This window comes from Notolabrus celidotus, chromosome 2 (assembly GCF_009762535.1).
Source record: "Notolabrus celidotus isolate fNotCel1 chromosome 2, fNotCel1.pri, whole genome shotgun sequence".
In the NCBI taxonomy this organism is placed as follows: domain Eukaryota; kingdom Metazoa; phylum Chordata; class Actinopteri; order Labriformes; family Labridae; genus Notolabrus; species Notolabrus celidotus.
The window spans coordinates 38252226-38265055 of NC_048273.1; the positions used below are offsets into that span (position 1 = coordinate 38252226).

General features: G+C 38.7%; 1 protein-coding gene across 1 annotated transcript; it reads left to right on the top strand.

The window, feature by feature from the left end:
* Positions 1-2294: 2294 nt before the first annotated feature.
* On the top strand, positions 2295-11865 carry plcxd1 (phosphatidylinositol-specific phospholipase C, X domain containing 1). Its single transcript, XM_034701564.1, has 7 exons — positions 2295-2840; positions 2986-3127; positions 4432-4574; positions 4653-4781; positions 8006-8161; positions 8765-8945; positions 10967-11865. Exons 2-7 carry the CDS (start codon positions 3001-3003, stop codon positions 11209-11211), a joined length of 981 nt encoding a protein of 326 aa, XP_034557455.1. The 5' UTR covers positions 2295-2840; positions 2986-3000; the 3' UTR covers positions 11212-11865.
* Positions 11866-12830: the final 965 nt, after the last annotated feature.

The following is a 12830-nucleotide window of genomic DNA, read 5'->3' on the forward strand; positions in this document are numbered from 1 at the left end:
GTGTTAAACTGGGACATATTTGACACATTTATACTTTAGAAAAACCTCATATAGCATCTGAATAAAACAGTTTTCCCTAAATATAGCAGTCAATCATGCCTTGTCCTCTTTTATTTTGTATTATGCAGAAACAGGCTTTTGCACAGGTGTTATTACCAGTTTATGTTTATTACACAGTTGATGAGAACAAGATTAAAAAAAGCAATGTGCTAAAAAGTTTAAAAGAGAGAAGAAGAAAATGGAAAGCCAAACAACCATGGATGTCAGCTTTGCATTCAAAAATATATTTTATAAAAGCAGCTTTGTGAATGATTCATTCATGAAGCAAGTTTGTCATGCATCTGCATAGAATAAACACATAACTGTCTAAAAATATCCATCGGAGGGTATTTAAATTATATGAACAACTTTTTTTTAAAGTTACATTTTTACTTTCAAGACTGTATTTGGAGAGGATTGGACAGTGGATAGAGCAGCAATCAAGAGGGAGAGTGGGGAATGTTATATGGGAAGGGAGCCGCAGGTTGGAATCGAGCCCAGGCTGTGCACTTAAAGGACTCTACGACCTCGGTACATGGGGCGCCAACTTAACCACTTGGCCAATAGCACCCCAATAAATAACTCTTACACTGACCACCACTTACAGGTACTAACCCTCACTGTCCTCATACAGGAATAAGGGGTCTGGATGGCAGCATATGTTGCTCCTAAACCTGTATATATCATTCAGCATCAATGGAGCCTTCACAGATGTGTGAGCTACCCATACCATGGACACTTATGATCCCTTTACCATTAGGGATGCTGGCTTTTGAACTATACCCTGATAACAAGCCATATGGTCCCTCCTCTCCTCTTTAGAGTGGAGGACACAGTGTCCATGATTTCCAAAAAAAATGTCAGCTTTTGATTCATCAGAGCACAGGACAGATTTCCTCTTTACCTCAGTCCATCTTAACAGGTCTCAGGCTCAAAGAAGTTCCCGGCATATCTAGATCCTGTATATATATATGTTTTCCTCCTTGCATGGTGCAGTTTAATCTGCATTTGTGGATGCAGTGACAAACTGTGTTCACAGACAATGGTTTTTGCAAGCCCATGCAGTGACTTCTACTACCGAGCATGGCCGTGGGAAGTAGGGGTGCTGAGGGTGCTGCAGCACCCACGTTTGGAAAAGGCATCACACATTTTTTTCTGGATGCATAAATAAGTTGAAACAAATACATGAATTAACACAATCAGTTTTTTTTTCATTGTATTATTTTCTGAAAATGTAATGCCTGAGGAAGATTTGAGAAATAATTATAGCAATTTTAAATAATTATTCATTTTAAAATAACCTGATGCATGGGCCCTGTGTGTGTGCCTGCTTAAAGACTAAACGTATTTGGATAAGTTCAGTTCAATGGGCTTTACTGCCCTTTGGGCCTGTTTTGCCAGGTTTGGCTTGTATGCTCTTTGCTGTACAACGGGGTATGGAAGTTGCAATTTGTGAATTTATAATGAAAAGTTCTCTTGAAAGCTTGTATTCAAACCAGATAAATAAAAATAAAATGTATGTGCACTATAGCCTATCAGTTGCATAAGTAACCTAAATGCAAAAAGAAAAGAAAATTGCACCTCTTACTACAGCACCCCCAACTTAAAGCCACTTCCCACAGCTCTGCTACCGAGTCATGTCTGTTTTTAATGCAGTGCCACCTGCATCATCCAGTATAGATTTTTTGATTTAGTCCCTTCTGTGCAGACATTTCTCTCCCCAAATTCTTGCAGTTTTACGTTGAGGAACATCATTCTGAAACTGTTGGACTTCTTCTTGTTCATGCAGTCTCTCACAGAGTGGTGAACCTCTTCCCATCTTTACCTCTGAGAGACTCAACCTCTCTGGAGTGTGCTTTTTATATCCAGACATGTTACTAACCTGTTATGAATTAACCTCATTAGTTGGGAGATGTTCCTCCAGGTGATTTTTCAATGTTTTGTTGTCCTCGTCCCAACTTTTTTAAAAATGTGTTGCTGGCATCAAATTTCAAATGAGCATATATTTTTCATAAAACAATAACATTTTTCAATTTCAACATTTGACATTGTTGTCTTTGCCCAATTTTATAATTTTTAAATATAGGGTTTAAATGATTTACAAGACATCAACATCTGTTTTTTATTCATATTTTACTCAGCAGACGCACATCTTTTTTAAATTGGGGTTATACACAATGTAATCTTGGTGCAGGTGTGCATTTTGCCACGCCCATCCGTGACGTTTAATCAGGTGGTTTCACAGCGGACGGAGGACACCTGCTGTGACATCACTTGAGTTTGGGCAGGGCTGCAGTATGTTTTGGTTTGCAGACACTCTTACATTAGAGTTGTCTCTTTAAGAGGGGAGCTGCTCTGCATCTGCTGATCTGTCAGCTGGTGCCGCCCTCCATCCCTCCCTCCACCCTCACGCACTGTGCCACTGCTGCACCTCCGGGACCGACGGACACCGGTGAACAGTGGGACTTACCTGGGGCAGACAGCGCATCATGCGTGCGCGCTCGATTGTTATGGATAATCAATGATTGGAGCTAAGATGAGCCGGGCTCTCCGTCCTCGTCATCCCGGGCTCTGCAGGTGCAAGAGGTAACCAGACTGAGCCGCAGAGGAGGAACACGGACACGCTTTATCTCCGGATCTCCACATGCATGTTTCATGTTCAGCCATGACTTCCTCTACTGCACTGGCATGGACGAGTCCTCGTGGCACGCGCCTGTAGTATCAGTCAGCGGATTCTTTCTCCTCTGTGGAGGTCTGTCCGGTTCAGCCGGTTTGGGAGTCGGTGGCGGCAGTTTGATCAAGTAAGTGTGAGCTGAACAGGGTGACACCTCTCAGTGTGAGACCATGCACAAGTTCTCTGCACATAATTCAGTTTATTCTAGTCCCCTTGGTACACAGCAGCAGCTTTATAATATGAGACGTATGTTTGCTACTGGCGGGCTGCAGGCGCTGGAGCTCAGCATGTCATCCTCGGTGGTTGTATCCGGAGCGAGGGAGCCGAGTCTGGGAGAGCTGCCCATGGAGAGCTGGATGTCTCACCTGCCCTGTGCTCTGTGGGACATCCCGCTGTACCACCTGGCCATCCCAGGTAGGCTGTCTGCCATATTACAACACAAAACATGTCAGTGTATTGTTAATTACAATGTATTAATGGGATTAGTGGCTGTCTGAGTTGTTTCACTGTGAACACATTATATGACAGTTATAGGGTCTGTTTTAGGCAGCATTAAAACACAAAACATGTTTTAAAAACTTATTCTAATCAATTAATTAAGGAAAAACATCCTCAGTTTGACTGACATACATTTATCTGTATTAGAAGATGCACTATTAATACAGACTACACGACTGAATTCATACACACATCACAACTAGAATCAAACTAGACATATATATACAGGTTTACAGACATATGCATATATATTTGTGTAATGAAACACAAATATATGAAGGTACAGACATATAGTGACTGAATTAAGATATTTATAATGACACATTTATGTTATGTAGTATTATTATATAAAGCAATAAGCAAATGTGTATGCATGTATGTAAATGTATTGGTATGTACATGTATATGTGTATATACATATATATATATGTGTGTGTGTATGTACGTATATGCATAGTACTATTATATAAAGCAATACCTTAGAAAAAATATATATAATTGTTTTGTTTTTTTTAAATTAATGGCCATTATTAATTAATCAATAGTGGCGAAGGGGTGGGATTTATTAAGTATCTTCCCACTCCTTTTCGCATATGTTAATACAATTCATATTAGTGAGGATACAATTTATTATAATGTTTATGATTATTATGATTACTATATTTATTATTTTGCATTGTGTATAACAGTTTTTCTTGTGTCTATTTACATGTTCAAATTAAACACTTTCAAATCAAATCAAATCAAATCAAACTATCCAGACAACACAATTAAATCACAGAAAACACCACACATTGCAGAGACTGTGCAGCCAAATACAGACAATCCAAACAATTAAACAATCCAACCACTTAAAGACAACACAACTCATTCACAGAACGCACAATCAGTTACAGACAGCTGAATGCAGGCAGTGAAATCGGAGCGAAATACATGCAGCAGACAGTGCAACTGATCACAGACACATTGCACAACAGAATAGGGACAAATAATAACATAATTACAAACTTTTTGTGCCAATTTTGTGAACAGAGTTACAAAGTGCTGCACAGATATTGCAGACAGTGGAGCCTAATACGATCAGCGCATTTGAAAACAGATATAGCAACTAAACACGGACAATGCAGCCAAGACAACACAACCTGTCTGCATTTATTTGGCACACAAACAACACCGTTCGTCTTTGTGATGATTTCTGTTTGTTATATTTTCCCCATCAGGCAGCCACAATGCCATAACCTACTGTCTGGATATGAATGACAGATCTCCTGTTGACCTCACTCAGCCAGACATGCTTCAAAAGCTGGACAAATACATGAAGCCTCTAATTCGCCCCTTTGTGTACAAGTGGGCAATAACACAGGTAACAAAATACTTAAACAGAGAGGTTTACATCAGTTAAAGCCTTTTTATTATACGGTTTGCCTCACGTGTGTTGCAGGAGTTCACTATAAAGCAGCAGCTGGACTGTGGGATCAGATACTGTGACCTGAGGATCGCTCACAGGCCGAACGACAGCTCCACTGATCTGTATTTCTACCACGGTGTTTACACATCGCTCACTGTGGAGGTAAAGTAAAGGCTCACTAATGGGTTGCCACAGTTACATTTATATGATCCCATACAGGCCATTTGCATCCACATCAATAACCATAAAGATGACTGTAAAGAACAACAGAAACCATAAACTCATCTCATTGTTTTCACCACAGCTCGATACTGTAGTCTCTTTCTCTGCTCATATTAGACAGCAGTTAGATGTTTGGTCCTCTTTATTGTCAGTTTTCACTTCTGGGTCAATAACAATGGCTCGTATTGTTTCCTATCATATCATATTCATGTTGTATCATATTATATTGAACAAGACTGTTTAGTATTTCACTGTACCTTGTTATATAATACAGTATGGTATGGTACTATATCATATCATACAGTACCATACCATACCTTACTGTACTCTATCTTATATCATATAATATTATTAAGTGTCACATTATATTCTATTGTAACCTATAATATTTGATTGTAACATGTCACACTGTGTCAGATCATGCAGTATCTTATCCTATCTAATCTGGTCATATCTAATCCTTTTGTATCATACTGTTCTGTAATGAACTGTATCCCATCTTTTCTTGTGGCTTACTATCATATCGTATCGACTGGGGTCTTATTGTATTGTATCATAATGTTAGAATGTGTTTCATCGTATCGTATTGCGTCATGTCTTATCCTATTGTGTCTTATCGTATCGTGTTTTATTGTATCGTATCGTATCATGACATGTCTTGACGTGTCCTGTCATGTCATATCGTATCTTATTGTACTTTATGATTTGAATCATATTGTAACTTATCGTGTCGTGTCTTATTAGCATATCATATCATGTCTTATCATACCGTATCATATCGTGTAGTATTGTCACTTATCTTTTCGTAGAGTATTGTATCGACTTTGGTCTTATCATATAGTATCATAATGTTCTAATGTGTTTGGTCTTATCGTATTGCATCATGTCTTATCCTATTATGTCTTATCACAGAGTATCCTAGCTTGTCTTATTGTATCATATTGTATTGAGTTGTATCGTGTTCTATCGTATCGTATCGTATCATATCGTAATGTATCATGGCGTGTCTTGACGTGTCTTATTGTGTCATATCGTATCTTATTGTGCTTTATGATTTAAATCATATTCTAACTTATCATGTCCTGTTGTGGCGTGTCTTATTAGCATGTCGTAGCATATTGTATCATATCGTATTGTGTAGTATTGTCACTTATCGTGTCCTGTTGTGTCGTGTCTTATTAGCATATCGTATTGTGTAGTATTGTCACTTATCGTATCGTATAGTATTGTATCGACTTTGGTCTTATTGTATTGTATCATAATGTTATGATGTGTTTCATCGTAGAGTATTGCATCATGTCTTATCCTATTGTCTTATCATAGAGTATCCTAGCTTGTCTTATTGTATCATATCGTATTGAATTGTATTGTGTTTTATCTTATTGTGTTGAATCATATCGTGTCTTATTGTGCTTTATGATTTGAATCATATTGTAACTTATCGTGTCTTGTTGTGTCTTATTAGCATACCGTATCATATCGTGTATTATTGTCACTTATCTTTTCGTAGAGTATCGTATCGACTTTGGTCTTATCGTATAGTATCATAATGTTCTAATGTGTTTCATCATAGAGTATTGCATCATGTCTTATCCTATTGTCTTATCATAGAGTATCCTAGCTTGTCTTATTGTATCATGTTGTACTGAGTTGTATCGTGTTCTATCGTATCGTATCATATCATAATGTATCATGGCGTGTCTTGACGTGTCTTATTGTGTCATATCGTATCTTATTGTACTTTATGATTTGAATCATATTCTAACTTATCGTGTCCTGTTGTGTCGTGTCTTATTAGCATATCGTATCATGTCTTATCTTATCGTATGATATCGTATTGTGTAGTATTGTCACTTATCGTATCGTATAGTATTGTATCGACTTTGGTCTTATTGTATTGTATCATAATGTTATGATGTGTTTCATCATAGAGTATTGCATCATGTCTTATCCTATTGTCTTATCATAGAGTATCCTAGCTTGTATATTGTATCATATCGTATTGAATTGTATTGTGTTTTATCTTATTGTGTTGCATCATATCGTATCTTATTGTATTTTGTATGTTTTGTATCTTATCGTATCGTGTCTTATCGTGTCTTGTCATATATCGTATGATGTCTTATCGTATTGTATTGTATCATATCGTACCTTGGTGTGTCTTGTCATGTCACATCGTATCTTATTGTGTTGTGTCGCCTCTTATCATATCATTGTATGATGTCTTATTGTGTTGTATCATCGTAATGTGTGGTATTGTCACTTATGGTATCGAATCGTATCATGACGTGTCTTGTGGTGTCATATCGTATTGTATTGTATGTTATATGTTTTGAATCATATCGTATCTTGTCGTGTCCTGTTGTGTCTTATCATATCATATTGTATCATGTTGTATCGTATTTTATCGTATCTTATCATATTGTAACATATCGCAACATAGTGTATCTTATCATAATGTATAAACCAGTCTAGTATTGAAACGTGTCATTATATCTTGTAGTATTGTTTTGTATCATGTTTTATTGTAGCTTATATTATTTTATTTTGTATTATTTCATACCAATTGAATGTTTATTTAAGTACATGCAACATTTTATATCAAATCTTGTTTACCAAGAAAGCCTTTTTATCAATGCTAAATAGGTTTAACAATCATTGCTCATTTTTAATAGTTGGTGTAGCAAATACAGCATTCCAATAAATGAATTGTGAGAGTGAATAATAACATAATTGATACAAAGTTGCTAAAAGATTTATTGGGTTGAAAACAAAGCTTTAATCAGCAAAGTTGGATTGAAGGTTAGATGACATATAGGGAATAAATGACCCAGAGAGTGTTTTAATAATATATATATGATATTCAACATGACGGCATGCTGCTTAAGACCCTTCTGGCTGCTTGTATGAGAATCCAGAGCGTCCTTCACCTCACCTTTGTTCCTGCAGAGTGAACAGGTGGGAGAGAAGAAAATAGAACAGATTGTGCAGGTCGTTACACACCTCCGTCACACTATACTAACGGTGTGAATGCCAAAATTCAAGTCCTTCCAGAAAATCCAACCATTCTTTCTACAAGGGTTGCTAACTTTTAGAACAAGGCTGTAATTTGTCACTTATTCCAGAGAAGCAGACTAACCAGTTCCCTGTTCTCCTCCTGACAGACTGTTTTAATGGAGATCAGAGAGTGGCTGGATGCTCATCCCAGAGAAGTGGTCATCCTCTCCTTCAGCCACTTCCTCGGCCTGAACCAGGAGCTCCACATGCTGCTGCTAACAACCATACGCAAAATATTCACCTCCAAACTCTGTCCCAAAACCGTACGTCTCCTCTGTTTGCTAAAAAGATGTGATGGCATTATTATGTAGTACAATTTTTACATCAACATCAATGAAGTGCTCCTAAAAATAAGTTTGTACTACAATCTAACTTTATCTCTGTGAGGTAGAGCTCAATTCTTGTCCATTGAAACACATGAGTGAGGCTCACTGTCACAGTTGGATGATATTTTCCGTCAGTACTATGAACACACACTGTACTTTGTTTTGACTCAGTCCCTCACACACCATCCTGCTGCCCCAAATATTCACTAGAGCACCAAATGTGGACTAATTTGCAGCTAAAAATAGTCCCTGAACAAATGCACCATTTACTCCTGTTGAGTAACGTTTATTGCGACCCAAAGTGCTCAGCCTTTGATAACGTTGAGGCTCATTTTTAAAGATTAACGATTTAATGGTAGAAAGAGTAGTAAAGAGTTCACAAAGCTGCATGAAAAGGAAACTTCTGCATTCAGTACCAGAAGTGAGAAACCACATTGAAACAAACTAGAAGTTTTCTGACAGCAGACTTTAAAAGAAATAGACAAACTTGAGTTTCCAGTCTGTTATGTGAAACTGAGTCTGTTTTTCTTTTGATTCCAGGAAGTGTTAACTCTTCGAAACCTGTGGGCTTTGGGCTACACTGTGATTGTGTCCTATGAACACAACATGGCCAGCTCTCACAGCGACCTGTGGCCACATATTCCCTACTGGTGGGCAAATAAATGCAGAGCCGAATCTCTAATCGAGGAGTTTGAACACAGGAAACAACATGGCAGACCAGGTGAGCCACTGCTATTATGTGATGTATCACTTAGTTTTGATAAACACTGTATCCTCTCCAATCTCACAAACCAGTGGCTATTGTCTCATGATGAAACATGCCTTGGGGAGTGATGGTGAGCTTCTTAGTAACTCTGGTGTCGCCAGAAGTTAGGGATGGCATAGTTCACAGTCTGATTAGCAACTTGATTAGCGACTGTGTGTTCAGATGAAAAGCCAAGCAACCTCCTGGCATGTCTGCAAAGAAAACCCCACCACTCCTTAGTTCAGTGCTTGTTTATATTTCCAGGTGAGTCTCAGCTTCACTGTAAATCGTAAGATACACAGAAGCTCCTCTCTGGTTTCCTTCTGATTTTCTTGTGATGTACTTGCAGTTACCAGATATTAAGTTTGATGAAATAACATTATGATGCAGATTTGTAAAAAGTTAAACATCAAGCTTTGTCAGATCTGTCCTCAGAGGGAAAGAAAAACAATGTTTCAAATGTGTGCGGATGTCGGCTCTATCTTTTGTGATGCATTCCAAGGAGTCAGGAAATCTAAACGCTGATTGGCTTTTAGGTCACAGTGTCAAGCAGATTTGTTGCTCGAGTCAATATTTATGATCTAGAACAGATTTTTTGTTTATAGAGACAATAAATCGTTGCCAGGTTACTGTTGATAGGAGATGACATGTCATTACTACAGATTGAGTACCACCTGCTTTTGCTCTCTATATGGACTGCACACACCAAGACTTGCTGATACCTGATTGATCAATTCTATTAACGCTAGTGGTGCAACGGATCATCGTTGATCCGTGATCCGTACGGATGCCTCTCCACGGTTCGGCACGGACGTGATCGGTTGATGAAAAAAAAAGGTTGCGTGTCAACTCACTCGTCAAGCGCAGTGGTAGTCATGGCAAGTGAAGGAGCAGAGGAACATTATAACCCTCCTGCATCTTGGAAGTCACATGTATGGGAGCATTTTGGTTTCCCTGTGAAATACAGTGAATGCTGAATGTGCTTGAGCCACGTTATGAAATTCCGTTGCGCACCCACTAGACCAGAGACCGTCAATATACGGCCCGCGGGCCGCATCCGGCCGCCTATTTGTGGCCCCCGAACTGTTATTCCTTCACTCTGTGTTTTGGTCGGGTCACCGTGTGTTTACGGGGATTTTTTTCTCCATGTCAACGATACGCAGACAGGCTGTTACTGGGTCACTTAGAGTCCACTGCGAGTGCAATTTTTAACTTTCACTTCTGTTTATGGAGCAGTTCGCATGTTGGCACTTTGCCAACTGTATGACCCTAGAATAATACAGTGTGTTCACAGTTTGCTGCTCAAAGAAAAGTGGACGGTGAAAATCAGCAAATGAAAGAAGAATGGAGTGAAACTTTTGAAGTTCCTCTGCTCCTTCACTTGCCATGCCATGAAATGCAGTGAATGAGGCAGGACTGGGCCCACAGATAGGGTGCTTTGCACATGCAGTACATTTTGAGTTGAATGTTGTTTTTATTTAATGGGCAAAGAGTTTTACAAAATAAATAGAGGGACAAAGTTGTATTTGTCTTGTCTTCTTTCTTTTTTTTTTTTTTTTTGTTGATCCGAAAAATGATCCGATCCGTGACTCAAATCTGTGATACGATCCGAACCGTGAGTTTTTTGATCCGTTGCACCCCTAATTAACGCAATCTTGGGAATAGCAGTATTAGCTAATCCTTTTCAAAAACATTCACATGTCGCTGACCATGTCACTGGGAGTAAATTTGGGGTTGGTGTCTTGCCCAAGGACACTTTGGCATGAGCTGGGATCCAACCGCTTGCCCTCCGGTTGAGAGATGACCCACTCTTCCACTGAGCCACAGCCGCCCTGTACCACAAACCAAAGTCCGAGAATTAAAATCCGGCCCATCAAATATAAATATATATACATATATACATATATCACAGTTTTTTTTTTACAGTTTGTGACTTGAGGTTATATCGAGCCTAAATCACTCATAAAGTTTCATGTTTTCTTTTCTGTGTGTTTCAGGGAGCTTCTTTGTCACGGGAATAAATCTGACAGAGGACCTGAAATACATCTGCACTCACCCGACAGAGTCTCTGAAGGACCTGGTGATGTCCACGTACCCAACTCTGCTCGGCTGGGTCAAAGAGCAGACTCCTGGCTCCAGAGTCGGCTCTCTTAATATCATTGCAGGGGACTTTATCACTGAGAGCCACTTTGTACCAACTGTTGTTGCACTGAATGGGAAACTTCTGAAATGGTCCTCTTGACTTTTCACCATTTTTGCATTATTCTTCAGAAAAAAAATGTGAACCATGGCATGAAACACACACAGGCTTGTTTTTTACTACAGAAAACTATTACTTGAATTATTTATCATCATATAAATGCACACGTAGGAGTATGTTAATTATACATTTCAGTCTTGAAGCTACTTGAATACACACTTTCTTGGTATTTTGATCTGCACCTGTTTGTTTACACTCAGTTTACTATTTATGCAATGCACTGTATCAGTTCCCGCGAGTCAGCAAGGTGACTCGTTTAATGTTACGTTGACCAAAGCAATAATGATCCAGTTTATCCCACCTTAATGTAGGCATCTAGCTGAGTAAGCACAAACCATTTATTCAACAAGCACATAGGATGTAATGTAGGCCTCAAACTTTTATAACCATGACATGTGGGCAGCAAATAGCTAAACTGTATCACCAGTAGTACTTATATGATCAGAAGAGAATGTAGAAGAAGACTTAAACTTTTTGCAAACTGCATGAAAGCTTCTTTGCATGAACCCAACCTTGACTGTTTTACTTATTTCTCACCTTAGCCAACAGGTTAGGCCTTGATTTCAAATAATGCTGCACCGCTGTGCCTGTGAAGATGCGCTGTTCCAATAAACATGAACGTTTTTAAGCAAATCACTCCGTTCACAAATCATTCAGGTGTACAAGTTAATGTTGAGATGTTTCATCAATGCTCTCTGCTCGGTGCCACTTGACATCTAATTGCTCCCTCCCCCAGTGCCACCCCAAAATGCTTAACTATGATTGGCTGTTTGCCTTGTCAGAGGTGGGACTTGTGTTAATATTTGGGCTGTGCATGAATCACAGACTGTATAAAAAGACGGATGACGTAAATGCTCACAGATAATGAAGCGTAAACATTTGGAGCTCCCCCCAATGACTGGCTGCAGTATAGGTCTTGAGTCAGGCATATACTGTATTATATTTTGATATGCAGTCTATAGTGTGAAGGACAACACTTATCAAAACATATACTGTATGTTTCCTTTAATTCAAAGGGTATATATAATCCAGCTTTGTGTTTAAAATGCAGAAAGACTTTCTAAAAGAGCACAACTTTGTATTTCTGTGAAATCTGAAGCCGTCTTCCTCCTTGTGATGCATTTCAGAGACTAAGATATCAGGAGTTGTGAGTGTTGAGATTCGTTTCACAGGTCAGAAGATAGGGCAGGAGACAGAACACAGAGAGGACAACATGTGTGCCTGTGGTGTTATAACTGGAGTCCATAAAGAGCCGTGTTGGGGGTCAGAAAGCTTTTGTTTTCCCATTCAGTATGTGATTTTTTTCAATGCTCTACCTCACAATAGTTTGTATAACATCATCAGTCTGTCACTCTGCTGCGCTGCCGGGGTCAGTCAGTCCATTACATTTTTACTCCAGACGCCAACGTGGTGAAAAGCAGGAACAGATCAATTATTCATAAGTTTATTATGAAAGCCAAGAAAACATTTCCCCTTTCAATGTTTGACTAAAAGAAAAATACTTTTAAGAAATCTACTGTGTCAGGAAAATGTCTACTAATGGAAGCTGATTGTTGTTGTATGTCCCATTCAATATAGAGGAAGTATGCAACTAACTAAAC